The sequence below is a fragment of the Polypterus senegalus genome, chromosome 3, assembly GCF_016835505.1.
Source record: "Polypterus senegalus isolate Bchr_013 chromosome 3, ASM1683550v1, whole genome shotgun sequence".
Taxonomy (NCBI): domain Eukaryota; kingdom Metazoa; phylum Chordata; class Cladistia; order Polypteriformes; family Polypteridae; genus Polypterus; species Polypterus senegalus.
Genome location: NC_053156.1, coordinates 131177734 through 131198097, shown reverse-complemented (window position 1 = coordinate 131198097; position 20364 = coordinate 131177734). Strand labels below are relative to the sequence as shown.

The window sequence follows — 20364 nt, the reverse complement described above, 5'->3', positions numbered from 1 at the left end:
TAGGTATTGTCAGCTGTGCATCACTGAGAGTTGATAGAGAATTAGTAGTTATGGGATTCCTATTTTGATAAATTCTTGGTACTTTAATTGGGTGAAATTATGTCAATGGAATGCTTTTGTGTGGTCTTTAAGGTCAAGAAATCTGGTTTTTTTTTGTAACAGATTGACACTACCTTGCTTAGTTTAGATTTTGTAATTTTTTTATCCATTTCCAGTGCCATTTTGTATATCATGGGCATCACCATTTTGTGTTCTCTTGCAGTTGATGGGTGGGGTTATGGAGATCACAACCCTAGCTCAAATTTATTACTAGCAGAACTTCTTAATCTGAGCTCATAGATAAAGCTTTGTATGTTTAATGCTTGACACATATTCTTTTTTGGCTCTCCTGATTTCAACTTAGATCTTTGATTTTTTTTTTTACTTTGATTTTTGTTTAATATCCTGTTTTGTCATCTGTATTACTGATCTCCCGATTTCTGACCTATCGCTACATTATGACCACAACTTTTCTCCCAATCAGCCTCAATAAATCTCCTCTGCTTACTAAACACAGAATTTCAGTCTTCTGGATTCTGGATTTTCTCTTTGGATAGAAATTTTGACTTGTTTGCATTTTGGTTGTTTTTTAGGTAAACCTTTTTGCTTTATTTCCTGTGTTCTGCCATTTTTGTAGATCTTTCTTTATATACTGTAAAAAATTCTTTGAATTGAATGGACATTGTTTTGTTTTTGTCCTTCAAGCAGGAATGTTTATGGTCGTCTTTTTCACTGAAGGGCATTTTTGTGTATTTGGTCCTTTTTAAAGTAGTGTATTTTTGTCCTTTTAACGCCAGTGTCCATTTTGGCCCTGTGCAGTTCCGAAAGTCTGCTTCTTGAGTTTAGGACCTACAGTGGTGTGAAAAACTGTTTGCCCCCTTCCTGATTTCTTATTCTTTTGCATGTTTGTCACACAAAATGTTTCTGATCATCAAACACATTAAACCATTAGTCAAATATAACACAAGTAAACACAAAATGCAGTTTTTAAATGATGGTTTTTATTATTTAGGGAGAAAAAAAAATCCAAAATTACATGGCCCTGTGTGAAAGAGTAATTGCCCCCTGAACCTAATAACTGGTTGGGCCACCCTTAGCAGCAATAACTGCAATCAAGCGTTTGCGATAACTTGCAATGAGTCTTTTACAGCGCTCTGGAGGAATTTTGGCCCACTCATCTTTGCAGAATTGTTGTAATTCAGCTTTATTTGAGGGTTTTCTAGCATGAACCGCCTTTTTAAGGTCATGCCATAGCATCTCAATTGGATTCAGGTCAGGACTTTGACTAGGCCACTCCAAGGTCTTCATTTTGTTTTTCTTCAGCCAATCAGAGGTGGATTTGCTGGTGTGTTTTGGGTCATTGTCCTGTTGTAGCACCCAAGTTCGCTTCAGCTTGAGTTGACGAACAGATGGCCGGACATTCTCCTTCAGGATTTTTTGGTAGACAGTAGAATTCATGGTTCCATTTATCACAGCAAGCCTTCCAGGTCCTGAAGCAGCAAAAAAACCCCAGACCATCACACTACCACCACCATATTTTACTGTTGGTATGATGTTCTTTTTCTGAAATGCTGTGTTCCTTTTACGCCAGATGTAACGGGACATTTGCCTTCCAAAAAGTTCAACTTTTGTCTCATCAGTCCACAAGGTATTTTCCCAAAAGTCTTGGCAATCATTGAGATGTTTCTTAGCAAAATTGAGACGAGCCCTAATGTTCTTTTTGCTTAACAGTGGTTTGCGTCTTGGAAATCTGCCATGCAGGCCGTTTTGCCCAGTCTCTTTCTTATGGTGGAGTCGTGAACACTGACCTTAATTGAGGTAAGTGAGGCCTGCAGTTCTTTAGACGTTGTCCTGGGGTCTTTGTGACCTCTCGGATGAGTCGTCTCTCGCTCTTGGGGTAATTTTGGTCGGCCGGCCACTCCTGGGAAGGTTCACCACTGTTCCATGTTTTTGCCATTTGTGGATAATGGCTCTCACTGTGGTTCGCTTGAGTCCCAAAGCTTTAGAAATGGCTTTATAACCTTTACCAGACTGATAGATCTCAGTTACTTCTGTTCTCATTCATTCCTGAATTTCTTTGGATCTTGGCATGATGTCTAGCTTTTGAGGTGCTTTTGGTCTACTTCTCTGTGTCAGGCAGGTCCTATTTAAGTGATTTCTTGATTGAAACAGGTGTGGCAGTAATCAGGCCTGGGGGTGGCTACGGAAATTGAACTCAGGTGTGATACACCACAGTTAGGTTATTTTTAACAAGGGGGCAATTACTTTTAACACAGGGCCATGTAGGTTTGGATTTTTTTTTCTCCCTAAATAATTAAAACCATCATTTAAAAACTGGATTTTGTGTTTACTTGTGTTATATTTGACTAATGGTTAAATGTGTTTGATGATCAGAAACATTTTGTGTGACAAACATGCAAAAGAAAAAAAAATCAGGAAGGGGGCAAATAGTTTTTCACACCACTGTAGCTGCCTGGGGTGGGGCATTATTTAAGTCAGACCAGCTAAAGTCCTGGTTTGGCTCATGTGGTATTTTTGAGACATAGATAGATAGATAGATAGATAGATAGATAGATAGATAGATAGATAGATAGATAGATAGATAGATAGATAGATAGATAGATAGATAGATAGATAGATAGATAGATAGATAGATACTTTATTAATCCCAAGGGAAATTCAAATAATCCAGCAGCAGTATACTGATACAAAGAAACAATATTAAATTAAATAGTAATAAAAATGAAAAGAATTAAAATAAAATTAATGTTCGTGATTTACTCGCGGTGGAAATGAAGAGTCGCATAGTGTGGGGAGGAACGATCTCCTCAGTCTGTCAGTGGAGCAGGACAGTGACAAAAGTCTGTCACTGAAGCTACTCCTCTGTCTGGAGATGACACTGTTCAGTGGATGCAGTGGATTATTCATGATTGACAGGAGTTTGCTTAGTGCCCGTCGCTCTGCCACAGATGTTAAACTGTCCAACTTTAATCCTACAATAGAGCCTGCCTTCTTAACAAGTTTGTCCAGGCGTGAGGCGTCTTTCATCTTTATGCTGCCACCCCAGCACACCACCGCGTAGAAGAGGGCACTCGCCACAACCGTCTGGTAGAACATCTGCAGCATCTTACTGCAGATGTTGAAGGATGCCAACCTTCTCAGAAAGTAAAGTCTGCTCTGAGCTTTCTTACATAGAGCATCAGTATTGGCAGTCCAGTCCAATTTGTCATCCAGCTGCACTCCCAGATATTTAAAGGTCTGCACCCTCTGCACACAGTCACCTCTGATGATCACAGGGTCCATGAGGGGCCTGGGCCTCCTAAAATCCACCACCAGCTCCTTGGTCTTGCTGGTGTTAAGGTGTAAGTGGTTTGATGCGCACCATTTAACAAAGACATGTACCCTTTTCACCATGTAATGTGGTTGCGCTCTTAACAGGTTCTTTCTAGTTATTGAATTAAATTTAGAGTTAATTATTCTTCTGTTAGCAGAGGGATATCTTTTTATTTCATATGTATTCATACTCCAATACATGACTAGTATTTCAAAGTCTAGTCAAAGTTTATGGGAATAGCTAAGGAAGAGGAGTAGGAGGAGGAGTCATACCCTCCCATCACGTGGTAACATACCATAAGAATAAAGATATTTAGAGAAGATCATTTAGATTTTGATATTTAGTTCATATTCATTTTTCTTAACTCTGTACTGATGTATCACCTAAAAACAGAAAAGTTCAAAATCAGTTCAAAGCTCAAGTAGCAGAGAGTCAACGCACAATAAGTATTATAGTTATTTTTAATACACAAATGGCAAATGTAAACACAAAATATAATTTTGTAAGATTCATGCTACTACTCAGGATAAGATTTTCAAAGCATATTTTACTTAGGCAGGATCCTGTGTGATATACAGTAAAGTGCTGCTTTAGGTTGTAAAAAATATCGAGGGGATATTATGTTCAGATGTTAAAATTCACTTGTCAGACCATATCTGGGGTTCTATGTGTAATTCTGTTCACCATACTACAATAAAAGCACTTTAAAGGATAACAAGCAAGTACACTAGAGTGCTAATCTTATCAACTTGGGACGTTAGACCTCTTTAATCTTGAAATGAGAAGAATTCCCAAAGATATCAATTAAATTTATCCAACAGAATTCTTTTGATAAATAAGTCACATTGTCAAAGGAGCCGGTAGATATTTAAGGGTAAGTGTATTTTAGACTGAAGCCAGGGGGCACTTCATCACACAGAAGTATAAGAATCTTGAATCATATAGTTGAAGCATATACAGTATATTGTAAAATGTATCTGGATGAGATATTGGGACAGCTTAGCTTTCAGCTTACTAAACCAGCTTGATGAACTGAAAGGTAACCTCTATTTAATCAAACTCCTTATAATCTCAATATATGAGATTATTGTCTTTAGGCTGTACTTCTGATCACAGATTACAGAACTCTAATATTTCATTTTAGGAAATTAGTATACCAGAAAAAGAAAAATAATATTTTGATTGTGATGGTTAAAATCTAAAACTCTCTTCTTTTTTGTGTTATTGTGCAGCTTGTGATCAGTGCATCTGGGACTTAATTGAGGACATCATGCTTTCTAATGTAACCATAAATGATATCCAAGCCACCCTACAAACTATTTCCAGTGGAGCAGCTGCCACTGACCGTCTAAATCGTATGGCCTCCCTGTTGCAGAAGTTGAAGGTCTGTCTCCTGCCTATGTACTTTTTGTCTATGAGATGCTGTTGTTACCTGCACATTACTTATTTAGTTATCTAAATGTGTTTTTTTTTCAAGGATGGGCATTTTCAATGGATTGATACTCAACAGAATCAGACTTTGCAGACCGAAAGTATTGAAGATGATGTCTTAAATTTGATATCATATGTTAACATCTTGGGAAACAAGGTATGTTAAAAAATGAGCAGGTAACTGATACACTTAGCAGTGAATCCATATTTATATCTTCTTTTCACATGAATGATTACATTTTTCTACATAGCAACCAATTAAAATGCACAGTTGGAATTATGGTGACATATAGCATTGTTTTTTTATAATCAGCTTTTCTTTCATAGGAAAATATAACCATTAGAGGCATCAGAATTGATAAGGAAACACAAGAGACATTTCATCATGCTGATAAGCTTTTACAAGAGCTCTCTTCTCTAAACATACTTATAGAAGGTATGGATGTACAATGTGGTGTTTATTTGTAGTGGCAAGCAGAATTGGCAATTTTTTTCAATACATAATGACATTAACATTGTTAGACAGAAATGAATGGGCACATACATTCATTGACCACTATGTAAGGCACTGTAAAGGAGATACAGTAGACAGATTTAGAAGGAATGTTATAAATTGATAGATAAGGGTAGCTATAGATACTGTAGATGTTTATGACACTATAGAACAGATAGATAGCTGAATATACAGCTTTGTAAAGCATTGTACAGAGAAGCTTGTAATGCAGTTCTTCTATTTCATATTACACGGTTTTGTTCTTTAGTAATATCCCACGCCTTAGAAGTCTCTCTCAGATGCAGTTCATTTCTGAGACATGAAGCTTCCTTCTCTTGAATTTTCAGTTTTTTCTATTCTCATTCAAGCAACATGACCTTATGACCCTTTTTCTAATTTAAAAGCAATGTCTTATCTTTTGGCTGTTTAAGATGATCTTAGTTTTCTCCAAGCTAAACTCTGTCTTTTTTAGGGTTACTTGCCTGCGATGCTGAATCCATGTAAAACTACAACCTTGAAAGCAAGACTGATTGCTTTTCATGTACCTTTACTAATTGTCTAATTAACATGCCTAAAATATAAATTAGAAGTGCACATATACAGTAATCTAGGAAAAAATAGAGATCAGTTACATACAGTACTGTACATTGCATATTAATATACAGACTATTATTTTGACTTTGTACCTAATTTCTCTCTAGGAAAATTGTTATATTCTATAACGGGGTCCTCAGTCACAGTACTAGAGGACTGCGGTGGCTACAGATTTTCATTCCAGTCAGTTTCTTAATTAGAACTCAGTCCTTGCTGATAAGGAAACTTTGTATTTAACTCTGAGCCTTGTTAGCGCTCTCATTCATCAAAGATAAATTTTAGTTAAATTATAGATCAGAGGTCCTTAGTTACACTCATGTGACCCGACATGTGCGCGATAGACATGAGCGTCGACAAACTAGCGCCGATTAAAACGCGCCGTCAAAATCGTGAAGACAAAATCGCGCCGACTAAATCACGAAAGTTTCATTACATAAGAATTACTAGTTTAAAGCATATATAATAATGTTTATTTTAGAAGTCAATATTATGAGACGCGGCATGCTATCAGCATGGCATGCATATAGTCCTTAAGATCACGCCCTGCATATGTAGGAAGAATTGCAGCAAGACGTCTTGATAGTTGAGCGTATTTAGACTTGATGGCTGCCTGACTGCTGGTAATTTCGCTTTGTATATAATGCGTTATGCCAACCCTCGACTGAGTTATTCGTTCGCGGCATTCCATCAGCAGCTATAACAGTTATAACCTAGTACATAATGTGTACATAATGCGCACGTACGCGTCCCATTCTCTTGGCCTCTCTCGCGATTTTGGCGGCGTGCATTTGTCGAAAACCAGTTAGCGGGATTGTCGGCGCTCATTTGTCCGTCGCGGTTTTGTCGGGGCACATATGTCTATCGCGCTTTTGTCTGTGAACCTTACACTCATGGTGGTTCACAGTTGCTGCAGGTTTTCACTTCAACCAATTTTCTTAATTAGAACCCATTCATTTACTACTAAAGAAATACATTTTTTGGTCTTAATTTTACGTGAAAAATGGAAAAGCCATTGGTCCAGATGACATACCTGTGGAAGCATGGAGGTGTTTAGGAGAGATGGCAGTGGAGTTTTTAACTGGATTGTTTAATGGAATCTGGGAAAGTGAGAGGATGCCTGAGGAGTGGAGAAGAAGTGTACTGGTGCCGATATTTAAAAATAAGGGGGCTGTGCAGGACTGTAGTAACTACAGGGGGATAAAATTGATGAGCCATAGCATGAAGTTATGGGAAAGAGTAGTGGAAGCTAGGTTAAGAAGTGAGGTGATGATTAGTGAGCAGCAGTATGGTTTCACGCCAAGAAAGAGCACCACAGATGCAATATTTGCTCTGAGGGTGTTGATGGAGAAGTATAGAGAAGGCCAGAAGGAGTTGCATTGCGTCTTTGTGGACCTGGAGAAAGCATATAACAGGGTGCCTCAAGAGGAGTTGTGGTATTGTATGAGGAAGTTGGGAGTAGCAGAGAAGTATGTAAGAGTTGTACAGGATATGTACAAGGGAAGTGTGACCGTGGTGAGGTCTGCGGTAGGAGTGACGGATGCATTCAAGGTGGAGGTGGGACTACATCAGGGATTGGTTCTGAGCCTTTTCTTATTTGCAATGGTGATAGACATGTTGACAGATGAAATTAGACAGGAGTCCCCGTGGACTATGATGTTTGCTGATGGCATTGTGATCTGTAGTGATAGTAGGGACCAGGTTGAGGAGACCCTGGAGAGGTGGAGATATGCTCTAGAGAGGAGAGGAACAAGACAGAATACATGTGTGTAAATGAGGGGGAGGTCAGTGGAATGGTGAGGATACAAGGAGTAGAGTTGGCGAAGGTGGATGAATTTAAATACTTGAGATCAACAGTACAAAGAAATGGGGATTGTAGAAGAGAGGTGAAAAAGAGAGTGCAGGCAGAGTGGAATGGGTGGAGAAGAGTCTCAGGAGTAATCTGTGACAGACGGGTATCAGCAAGAGTGAAAGGGAAGGTCTACAGGACAGTAGTAAGACCAGCTATGTTATATGGGTTGGAGACGGTGGCACTGACCAGAAAGCAGGAGACAGAGCTGGAGGCGGCAGAGTTAAAGATGCTAAGATTTTCACTGGCTGTGACAAGGATGGACATGAAGTGAGTACATTAGAGGGTCAGCTCAAGTTGGACGGTTGGGAGACAAAGTCAGAGAGGCGAGATTGTGTTGGTTTGGACATGTGCAGAGGAGAGATGCTGAGTATATAGGGAGAAGGATACTAAGGATAGATCTGCCAGGTAAGAGGAAAAGAGGAAAGCCTAAGAGAAGTTTTATGGATGTGGTGAGAGAGGAGATGCAGGTGATGGGTGTAACAGAACAAGATACAGAGGACAGAAAGATATGGAAGAAGATGATCCGCTGTGGCGAGCCCTAACTGCAGCAGCCGAAAGAAGAAGGAGAATTTTACTTATCTTGCCTGTTACAGTTCAGAACCCTTAATTGCCTATTTTAGTTTTTAGCAGCTACATTTAAGTTTTAGTTGTTGCCTGTTTTCTTATCTCATTGGTCTTAGGATTGTCTTTCAGACAACTATTTTATTGCTCTTTAAAGCATTTTCCTATTTTTTTAGTAAATCCTGATTTTTTTTTCCAAAAAGATAACACAAGCTTTATGGTTATCTCTTTTGTGAGACTCTTGTTATTCTTGAATTTTAAAAATCTGTTCCTATTTTGGGGTCGGGACAAGCCCAAAGCCTCCCATTTGTCCAGGGTAAAACCTATGTTGGGGCTGGCCATTGAGGATTCAGGCCTGTTTATGTTGACCTTTTTAAAGGCCTCTTTTTCGCAATTTGCCAGAATCGCAACACATATAACCACTTGTCTGGATGTTTCTCCAGTCACGGCATAATGGGCGAGTAGCAAAGCTACAATCACTGTTTAAAAAAAAACAAAAAAAAAGCCACCCAGATAACATTTCGGCTAGAGGTTGCTTGAAGACACATGGGAAACCCTGAAGTCTGCTAAAAGAAAGTGTTGTTGTCTGATAGACCAAAATTGATCTTTTTGGCCACCAGACTAATAACCATGTTTGAACGTTGCACATTAGCAAAAAAAAATCATCCCCACCATGAAGCAGGGTAGTGGCAGCATCTTGATGTGAGGAGGCATCACTGCAGCAAGCCCTTGAATGCTTGTGATGGTGCGCAGTAAAATAAGTGCAGCAAAATACTGGGAGATCTTAGACCTTGCAAGAAGATTTGTTTTCAAGTAAGACAGCCATGCTATACATAAAGCCACAGCTACACAAGGATGACTAAAAACAAAAAACAAAAAAACATACACACACAACAATGTAAATGCCCTGGAGTGGCCAAGTCAGAGTCCAAAACAAAATCCAAATCAGAATTTGTTCACTCACAATTCCCATGCAACCCTGACAGAGCTCAAGCAATTTTTTAAAGAATGAAGGAAAAGCACAGTATTCACATGTGCAAAGCTAATAGATTTCAGCACATGGACTCAAGGCTATCATGGCTGCCAAGTGTGCATCTACTAAATGCAGTGACACTGTAGGTCAGCTCCCTCTTTGTTTTTGGTGTTGTGTTAGGACAAATACACTGAGCAAGGGGATGGTGAAAAAGTGCAAGTGCTTTTATTAAAAAACTCAAACTGTTCAAAAAGGTGCATTGTTCCAAAAATTGTTAATAAATAATCAAAATAAAATGTTAAAATTCAATAAATAGAAAAACTGTTAAAAATGAGGTTAAAAAAACACAGTGCAGGAAACTCATTTAAAATCACAAGCCTTGGTGCCTTCCTTTAAAACTGATGCCTCTCCGGCTTATCCTGTTTAGATCTTGCAGCCAAGAGAGATGCCGATCAACAGGTGCAGACAACCATTTCATCTGACCCGTGTCTCCGTCACCAATCCCACCCAGCTCCACCCAGCGAGGGGGCTCTGTACTCCCTCCACTGCCATCTCCATGGCTCCTCTTGGTGAGAGCACCTCCAGTACATAATGGTCACTCCTGGTCTCAAGACGTTCAACAGGTGTAACCCACAGCCCCCTCCTGATCGATGGACAGTTGCTCCTACCTTGGGGCTGTACTCCCGTCCACCTTCTTTCATTTACTGCCCCAGCTTGTTTCCTGTCTTACTCCTGCCTGCTTCTTCTCCCATCCTTCAACCTCTGCTGCCCTTATCACTTTCTTTTGATCTTGCGCTTGGCTTTTTATATGCTGGGGAGTGGTTGCAGGTGAGATTGCCATCCTGAGCTTATACTGAGACAATCAGACCGCCCGCATGTGCTGGAGACACATTTCACAGCAGATCACTCGCATCTACTCCACTCCCCAGCATGAGCACAACCAATTATTTATTTATTAAAATGGCCACTTTTTCTGAGCTGCAGACCTGCTATTCCACAACTGCTGACTTGCGATCAGTTATTTTATGTTTTATATATGTAAATAATTTAGACCACTTTACATAGATCTCTTTTCACTTTGACATTAAATAGTCTTTTTCTGTAGAAAAAAGTCAGATTTAAATGCATGGTGATTCAATGTTGTAGAATAATAAAATGTAAAAACTTCCAAAGGGGTGAATACCTTTTATAGGCACTATAAATAAAGTTACTCAAGAAAGTAAACATTTTCCTTTTCAAACAAATGCTTCTTTTCCCTAATACTGTAAGAGAACTCAGAGCCCAAATATAGTTCACATAAAAGGCTCTACGCTGCAGAAGTATGCACTGTTGCCCATAAAGGTGCCATGGTGCCTTGGTATATAATTAGATTTGAAAATTTAAAAAAACTTGCCTAACGAAAGAGACATGCTACACAACATCTTGTTTTCTTTTCATTTTGCTGAAATGGCTTAAAAAAATTATCTTCAGAATCAAATACACTCATCATCCTGATGCTGCCCATAAAAATGCATTTTGTATTATCTTCATAGGCTGAGATTGAAGTATTAATAGTCAGGTTAAATTATAACTAATTTGATTACATCTCAATCATTTTTTAATTTATCACATGTGATCACAGTGGTAGCGCTGCTGTCTCGCAGTTAGGAGACCCGGGTTCGCTTCCCGGGTCTTCCCTGCGTGGAGTTTGCATGTTCTCCCCGTGTCTGCGTGGGTTTCCTCCGGGCGCTCCGGTTTCCTCCCACAGTCCAAAGACTTGTAGGTTAGGTGGATTGGCGATTCTAAATTGGCACTAGTGTGTGCTTGGTGTGTGGGTGTGTTTGTGTGTGTCCTGCGGTGGGTTGGCACCCTACCCAGGATTGGTTCCTGCCTTGTGCCCTGTGTTGGCTGGGATTGGCTCCAGCAGACCCCCGTGACCCTGTGTTCGGATTCAGCGGGTTGGAAAATGGATGGATGGATGTGATCAGTGACTGATAGCTGATTTCCCGGATGAGGACTTATCTTTCTCTCTTGTTCAATGGACCAACATGTTTTTTATATTGAATGTGATCTTATGGAGTGGAAAATTGAGGCTGCTGCCATCTTTTGCACAATACTTTATAAAAAAAACTACTCTACAGAAATGTTAATCAAAATAAATGTTTTGTTGTTTTATAAATAAAAATATATTTAGATCACAGACATGTCTAATGTCACTTAATCCTTTTTTTAATATCTCATATCCCTGGCAGGTATGATTAATGAACAGAATATTTACAGCAAACAACAAGATTTGTCTCCATCTGAGATCCTCCAGAAGGTGTCGAGGGCCGAATTGCTGCTAGTTGACATTAGAAAACTTGATTTATTTAAGAAAAAGCCTTTAGCAGATGAAGAATTTAAGCGAGCAAAAGAAGGTATGTTGCATTTTTAAGGTGTTATTTACTGTTTTACATTGTCCCCACCTACATGTTTCTTTAATATGCAGAACTGCTATTATGCTCTACAATATTGCTTTGAATCAAGATGTTGGAAGCCTGCAGAGATGTACAGTGAATTAAATAAATAGAGAAAACTCAAAATTTGTTTAACCAAAATATAATTTTTCTTTGTTCAGTTTTGCGGCGTGTTGCTCAGTGGCAAAAAAAGCTCAATACTACAGAGGAGTTTGTGTATCCCAATCAGAAAACCTTAGCAGAAGTGAACAGCAAGTTAGATGACTTAGAAGAACTCCTCCAAGACACTGTGAGAAACATCCAGCAGACTGAGAAGAAAAACAATGAGAACCTTGTTAAATTCCAAGAGAATGAGGTAAGGCTCCCAGGCTGTAGCCTGGCCAACAGTAAGCACTCTGTTACATGCCATCATAGAAATATATGGGTGGGTGGGGATGGTAAATGCATGACGCATTTTGTCATCAGACTCCACTTAACATAACGCATTAAAAAAATGACTTTCACACAGCAACAGGAACTGACTTGAAATATGTTTTAAGTTATCATTTCATGCTTATTGAACATTCCAGTAGGGTGAAGCTTATCAGCTGGAGCACTCCATATGGTTTAATTCAAGACCAAAGTCTTCTGTCTCCCTCTGATTATATTAGAAGTAGACGCCAGCACAGGCATTTCAGTTCAGTGCATTTTCCTGCTATTGTTAAGTAATAACTGAAAAATCAGCTGATAATTTGAGCCTATTTTAAAAAACAACAACAAATCAAAGACATAATCATTTTTTGTTAAGTTACTTATGTTGCAATTATTCATTTTTCAGTTCAGCAAAAGGATTCCATTATCTCTCATTGTTTAATTTCTTTAGAGTAGGTGAATTACTGCATTACAGCATGTTAAAATCTACAGAAGAAGCCTTTTAGTTTCATAATTAAACTTGTTTCATTGTCCCTGCCAGTGAATCTACATGTACTTTCAATAGTGAGTTTTTTTTAGCCAAATTAAACTAGAAATGGTGGTTACTTTTTACTTCATTTTCCACAGAGGCATTTTGGGAATTTATGCTAATTTGTTAACTGGCACTTTATTATTCACATAATTACATTTCTATAAAGAGTAGATGTTGGGTAGCACAGTAACTCTTTGTTCAGCACTGCTTCCTCACAACTGCTGGAGCATGGATTTGAACCCTGGGCCTGTTACACCCTCGCCTGTTCATTGTGAGTTTATTTCTATATAACCCCAATCATGCTGCCGCCTCATTGCTTTAACCTTGGGTTAGAATCCCAGGTCAGTCATCAGTCTGTCTGGACTGCATTATGGCACTTTGATTTCTTGCCAAATACAAAAAAGTCAATGAATGTACTGTGTAATGAACTGACTTCCAGGGATACGCTCCAGAACCTCCATGAGTGAGTTTAGAAGATTGATGGACAGGAAACAGTAGACAAATAAGAGCAGTCATTCTTAAATCTAAAGCTTTTGTTTAAAATGGATTTTTAAAAATGTTGCTAAAGTAACAAGGAATCTAAAGAAGAGAGTGAAAAGATGGCCCCAGTAATCAGTTTACTTCTGGTGTGCTCCGTTCATTATAATAAACCCTTGCACTTGAGTCCATTGGCTTTGAATAAAGTTAAAACAATTTTTATACATTATTTCATAATTACTGCTGCATAGCTAGATAGTTTTCGATCAACCAAATGAAAAAGATTGAATCAGCAGAGAAAGTGGTGTGTGTTTTATGATAAAAAAGACATGGTGTATAGATGGTAAATTCTCTAACAAACTTCTCACATGATCTGGAGCAGGTTTCTCCCAATGTATCTTCTGAGAAAGCTCTCCAACCTTTTTCTGATTGATGTGCACAGTCATTCCAAAGCCAACAAAAGCATTTAGACAAGAAAAACACATACATAATCAATAGAGAATATGACTATTTGAACTTTGAAAGATTTTTTTATTATTGCAATGCACACCCACATGGGAATCCTGAAATCAGATACTCTGGAATAAAAAATACTGGTCTTTATACGCTCTGAATGATGTCACACATCGCATACTCCCAGGTGAATCTGGGAATCACAACAGTTGTGGTGAAAGTCGACACTCTGCTGTAAACTATGCTGTGTTGTGCTAGGTCATTATCAAACTTGGTAAATATTACATAATATAAGAATGAATAAGAAATGTACAATCCTTGGGGTCTAAAACCCCATATTTCATGTTTAACACCTACTTAGACCTCAAAGGGGAGGCAACAAAAAATTAAATATAATAGCATATTATATCAATAGCAATGTGTTCTCTGTTTGTGATATGGAAAACTCAAAGAAAAGCAAGCACAAGCTCAGGAAAGAAATTAAAGTTACAAAATGTAAATAAGAGGATAAACTGAGCATTGCAGCAGTTTTAATTCACATGGACTATGGCAGGATTTACAAATGCTCACAGTTATAGACTAATGCCTAATCCAATTAAATCCACATTTTTCTCCCTGTCAAGGTGAATTGAATTATATCCACACTGTCTTTGATCATAATAATAATCAACCTTCCATTTTATTGCCTGCAGCACTGCTTTAATTCTTCTTTTTCTGTGGATGACACATCCATGTCAAAAGTATATCAGTTACCTGAGCCGGATGGAATTTCAGAACATATTTAGCTGCCATTTTAATGACATCTTTAATGCCTCCATAGGAGAATATAAGATCCTCATGTACTCAAAAACATAAATATCCCTAAAACAAAGAAGGCAAAAGAGAGCTGTCTTAATGCATACATATCATTGATACTTACTCGTAATCTGATGACATTTTTTGAAAGACTGGTGTTGAGACACATTAAACAAAATATTTCAGATTGTTCAGACCACTCACACTTTTGATCACAACAGGTCTATGGAAGATGCCATATCCCTTGCAGTACCTGAATGTTTTACCTTGCAATATTCCATGAAAAGGCAGTATACTAGCCTCCAAGGCTCTTTTCTATTGGTGGGCAAGAATACCTTTATATTGTTCTCTAGCTTAGCAACCTTGTTTTACTTGTACACCCCACAATATCCCCCTTAGACACCTTAGCAGTGGAAGACCATCTCACAACCTGGACCACAGCCAATCGTAGTGTGCTTCTAGTTTATCACCACTGAAAGGATATAACCCCTGGACACCTTAGACATGGCAGACCATCTCATTGCAGATACCACAGCCAATCTCAGTGTACTCCATGTGTACCACCATTGAAAGGAATGAATGAGAATCTTCTGTTATCTTACACAACCTAGGTTAGAATGTTTGCTAGTGTCTAACCAAAGGATAGTTTCAGTGAGGCAGTAACAAACTTAATTTTAATCTAAACCTATTTTTATTACAGAGAAACGAGGCATATCAAATACTAGGAGTTCAATAGATGAGAACATACAACCTGAACAATTCATAGTCCATACAGCAAGCTTCTCTTTTCTTAAACCAATGGAGATGTTAGTATACATTGAGAGTCCTTTCTTCTTAACCCAGCTAAAGTGTCCCTTCAAAGTGTACACTGTTGTGCAGTGTTTTTCCTCTTAGGCCAGTTCTGATGCTTGCATGGTTGTGAATCTATTTCAGGAGGTTTGCCTGACAATAATTTTGAAGTAAGTACTCTTTTATACAGTGCCAAAAACAAAACAATAATTACATCGGCTGAAATTAGACAACTAATAACTTATCAATGGTTTTGTTACTTGTCAGCCAAGCTACAGTACTTTTATCATTACCACATAGCTAAATAAAATGACATGTTAACTAAAAGGTCCTAAGTATTTAATTCATACATTCTTACAAGCACTTACACTGGTTATTTTATCAAAGTTTAAAAATTGTACAATTTAATGGTCTGACACTATACTATCCATCCATCCATCCATTTTCTAACCCGCTGAATCCGAATACAGGGTCACGGGGGTCTGCTGGAGCCAATCCCAGCCAACACAGGGCACAAGGCAGGAACCAATCCAGGGCAGGGTGCCAACCCACCGCTGGACACACACAAACACACCCACACACCAAGCACACACCAGGGCCAATTTAGAATCACCAATCCACCTAACCTGCATGTCTTTGGATTGTGGGAGGAAACCGGAGTGCCTGGAGGAAACCCACGCAGACACGGGGAGAACATGCAAACTCCACGCAGGGAGGACCTGGGAAGCAAACCCGGGTCTCCTAACTGCGAGGCAGCAGCGCTACCACTGCGCCACCGTGCCGCCCGACACTATACTAGCATTTGCTTTTATATTTACATATCTACAATGAGCAATCTTCCATATTCATAAATATGCCCACTGATTAAACCTTCTGTCTAAAACAACAGTTGCCTGTTAAATTCCTGTTTAAATACACACAAATGAAAAACAATGCTAACCTTCTCTTATGAGTTCCTATAGGCTTGTTTACACGGTTTATTCATAATTAGTCCTGTATTAACAGATCACACAAATTAAGTACAGTGAGTCTGATTTAACAAACTGTAAACCAAGCTTTTATTCCAATATATCTGTTTAATAAAGAGTTCTATTTATAGACTACAGCTCAATATTTAACACTGTTATTCAATTAAAGCTGATCGCCATATTCATATACTTAGGACTTTTTGCCTCTCTCTGCAACTGAACTTTGTAATTGGCAGAGCTCATTATGTTCAGCTTGGCAGTAAACTTTGTCCATGCTGATTGTCATCACAGGCACCACCACAGGGTAATGTCCTGTGCCCCCTATTTTACTGCTTGTTCGGTTATGGCTATAGGGTCAGACACCGTTCAATAAATTTGCAGATGACACCAATAAACAATGTTCAATAGCATAAATGAATTAAATGAAGACATTGACACTTTTGTAGCACCAGGCACCTAGGTATTACATTTTTACTGTGCTTGACCAATTGATCAAACATTCAACATATTCCATTTACTGTAACATTATGCAAACATATTCTAGGTTTTTTAGGATTCTTTTCTGTTTGACATGTTACTTGAAAGCATACATTACAGTTACTGTGCACTCGATGAATCCAGAACCTTTAACACATTGTCGCTTTGAGCATTCATGTCATCTCTTAATTGAACTGCAGAGTGCATCGACAGTGTTTTATTTGGTGATACTGTAAGTTTTAAAGTTAGAATATCCATTTCTATTATGTATTTTGTAATCTTTGTTATAAAATCATTTATGCATTCTTGAGTTGCAGGGTGGCAGTCTGACTGTGGTGAATTCTCATTACATGTTCAATAGAACAATAATCTTAGATGAGCCACTTCTAAGTAATTTTACTCTCTTTCTTTTATTAACTGGGAAGTTTACTGAAATTGTGCAGTATGATGTCTTCTGGGGAGTGGTCATTGTTACGAATAGGTTGTATTAAACATATAGTCTTTATGATCAGAAATGAAAAAGTTTCAAAGAAAAACAAATACAGCATGAAAGCAAACATTTTATTGTTCTTAATGAATTATTCCAATCAAATGCCATCCCAACCCAAGTTGGTTCCTACTTTATGCCTGGTTGTACTACAATAGACTGCAGTGTTCTCTAAGCTTAAAACTGGATTAAATGGTTCATCAAATTGATTGATAAATGCATGAAAAAAAATTCTGACAGTTAAGTATTTGTTATTTTAATACAAATCTTTTTTACAGAATATGCAAAAAAAGTTAATGGAGGATTATGGAGCCGTAAACCTGACACTGAAGCTAACTATGAATTATATAACAGATGCAGGCCTTGAAACTGATGATGTGGAAACAATGATTAAGGTAAAAGAAAAGTTTTGTTTCATGAATAGTCTGGACCATTTTAATCAAAATACTCAATAAAACCAAAAGCTAAGATTTAAAGAGTTTTCCTCCTACATTTCATAGAAGTGTGTTTTAAAGTGGGGGTCAAATGAGTATTGCTATTCAACCTATGAGAGAGTCAGGAGAGATATGTGTGTGAATAGGCTCTGCCATAGACTGGCATCCAGTCCAGGGTTGGTTCCAGACTTATGCCTAATAATCTTGTCCACTAAAAACCCAAAATAGATTAAACAGGACTAAAAATGTTATGTGATGTTATTAAGATTTTATAATTCTTTCAGAAAAGAAGGAAATATTATTTATAGGTCAATACAGTACATCTATAGGAAGCAACAAAAATAAGATTTATTTACATAGCTTATTTTCATACAAAATGTGTTGCTAAAAATGCTTTACAAGAAATTAAAGAAAACATAACTAATTAATAATAAATACAAATTATATAAATATAATAAAACTTACAGAATACATATAAACAAGTAAGTAAGGCAGTCGAAGAGTCCTTAAGCAAAGTGAAGTACAATTGTCCTTAATTACCAGTGGTAGTGGTAACTACTATGTGCATGGTGGTGTTGTGGTTAGTTATTTTCTGTGGGGAGTTTGCATGCTCCCCCCATGTCTATGAGAGTTTTTATTCTCCCACAGATTAGTTGGTAATTCCATACTGGTCCTGTGTGTGTGAGGGTGAGTATGCACGTGTGGACCCTGCTATAGAATGGTGCCCTGGTGCACTTAATGCTGCTGAAATAGCCTCCTGCACTCTACAGTCCTCAATTAGATTAACTGAGTTTATAATGTGATGTTAACATATTTGGGCAGATAAGAAGGACTAAATAAGAATGAGACAGCACTTACAGTACATGGTTCATTCTTTTTTAAAGGGGATGACAACAGAAATGTGAATACACTGAGACTCCAACTGTGATAGAATGAAGAACACTATACCTTCCAAATCAAATAACCTGTATTTCATATGGTAGTATTAACAGCAGGTGGCATCATTTGGCATTTAACAGAGCAAGCATAACTACAATACAGTGGCAAAATTGCAGACTTATTACTAGAAAAATATTAAAATTGAAGAATGGAGAGATTATTTTACATTACACCTTCCCATAGCTGACACCATCTGTGAGCACTTTACAAATACAAACACACACATTATGGTTGGTTTGCATGGTCATTTCTTTATTTTACAAGTGGACCTGTCACATTTAGTGACTTGCTACTTGCTCAGAACCACACAGTAAGACATAGATAGAGATGTAACCAGCAAACTTGTGGTTTTCAGTCCAAGTTTTTAGTCACTACTTCTTAATGCCCACATTTTTAACCCAAAATGAATGAATGCAAACTTCCATTCAGGTTTAGTGCCTACCTTGTGCCTGATGTTAAGCAGTTTCATTAAATAGGACAATAAATACATGTATATTTGTATTGGAGAATGTATGTGGAAATTAAAACAACAAACTGCTTACAACATTTTACTTGTTCTTCAAGAAAAAAATTAGTTACAGTTTGTTTCTACATGTTGTTTTAGCATTATTTTTAGGGTCAGAACATAAATGCAAAAACTTTTAAGTAAGATGTCACAATTTAAACCAATCAAGGGCACAAATATTTCTTTTTACAATCAGCCAGTTTTTAACCCGCTTAGTCCTGAACAGGAGTCTATCCCAGGTAACATAAGGCCCAAACTCTGGACAGGGTGCCAGTCCATCAGAGGGTGAACACACACCCCAACCACATACTAGGACCAATTTAGTATCACCAATCCCCCTAACCTGCATGTCTGTGGATGGTGGGATGAAGCCAGAGCACCCAGAGGAAACCCACACAGACACGGGGAGAAATGGCAAACTCCACGCAGGACGTCAACCCTGGTCTCCTTACTGAGAGGCAGCAGCACTACCACTGCAAGGCAGTAAATAAAGTGCTTCAGATAATTTCATTTTTGGTTCTTTAAAGGACCTGCTGCTACCATCAATAAACAAGCAAACAAGTATAAGTCTGAACTTATGGTAATCAGCTATACACTATTATTAACTTTAAAGACAAGGAATAAGCTGGTTCATGAAAAGATAGCTAATGTCAAGCTGACAATGAGTTTCATTTATGGTGCAATCACAGTGTCAATCATCATAAAACACTTAACTGAGCAAAGAGAATATCAATATAAATTTGAAAATCAAAGAATCTACCGTATATATTCACGTATAAGTCGGGTCTTGAAAAATCGATCATAAAATCACACCCCGACTTATACGCCTGTTCAAAAATATGACACTTATTTCAAAATTTTTTTTTTACATCTGCCCACTTCCTCCAATCTTGCACCAATTTGTCAGATACATCGAATTTTGTTGCGGCAGCACAGTTACCAATTTCTTTCACCAATTCAACGGCTTTTAATTTAAAACCAACTTCATATTTTCTTCTGATCTAACGCTCCATTGTAGATAAGGGATGTTCTTACGATAAAGGTGTATGAGAAACAAAAAATACAAAACAGTACAAACGTTTGCTCAGAATAGTTCGGGTATTACTGTGTGGTCACGTAGGCACAATACATAGAAAAAAAAAGCATTTGCTCTGTGGTTACTCTCTCAAGTGGGCGTTAACATATCATAATCTCTTGGACCAATAGCGTGAGTTTTCCTCATTCGTCTTATATGTGTGACATTATAAAATACCGGAAATTATACAGTAAAATCAAGTCCCGACTTATCTTCAGGAGAACTTAAACGCGAGTATATATGGTAATTAAAAATAAAGTAGTCAAAACTAGTCAAGTAGTCAAAACAAGAATAAAGTGTGAAAGACACTCTG

General features: G+C 37.9%; 1 protein-coding gene across 1 annotated transcript in view; it reads left to right on the top strand.

Annotated features, from left to right (window-relative positions):
* lama4 (laminin, alpha 4) overlaps positions 1-20364 on the top strand; it is a 141669-nt gene that overhangs the window by 66415 nt on the left and 54890 nt on the right. Inside the window, exons 10-15 of the mRNA XM_039747951.1 lie at positions 4606-4757; positions 4851-4961; positions 5132-5240; positions 11506-11670; positions 11871-12064; positions 17377-17493. Of these exons, the coding sequence (XP_039603885.1) occupies positions 4606-4757; positions 4851-4961; positions 5132-5240; positions 11506-11670; positions 11871-12064; positions 17377-17493 (848 nt within the window). The remainder of the gene's footprint in view (positions 1-4605; positions 4758-4850; positions 4962-5131; positions 5241-11505; positions 11671-11870; positions 12065-17376; positions 17494-20364) is intronic.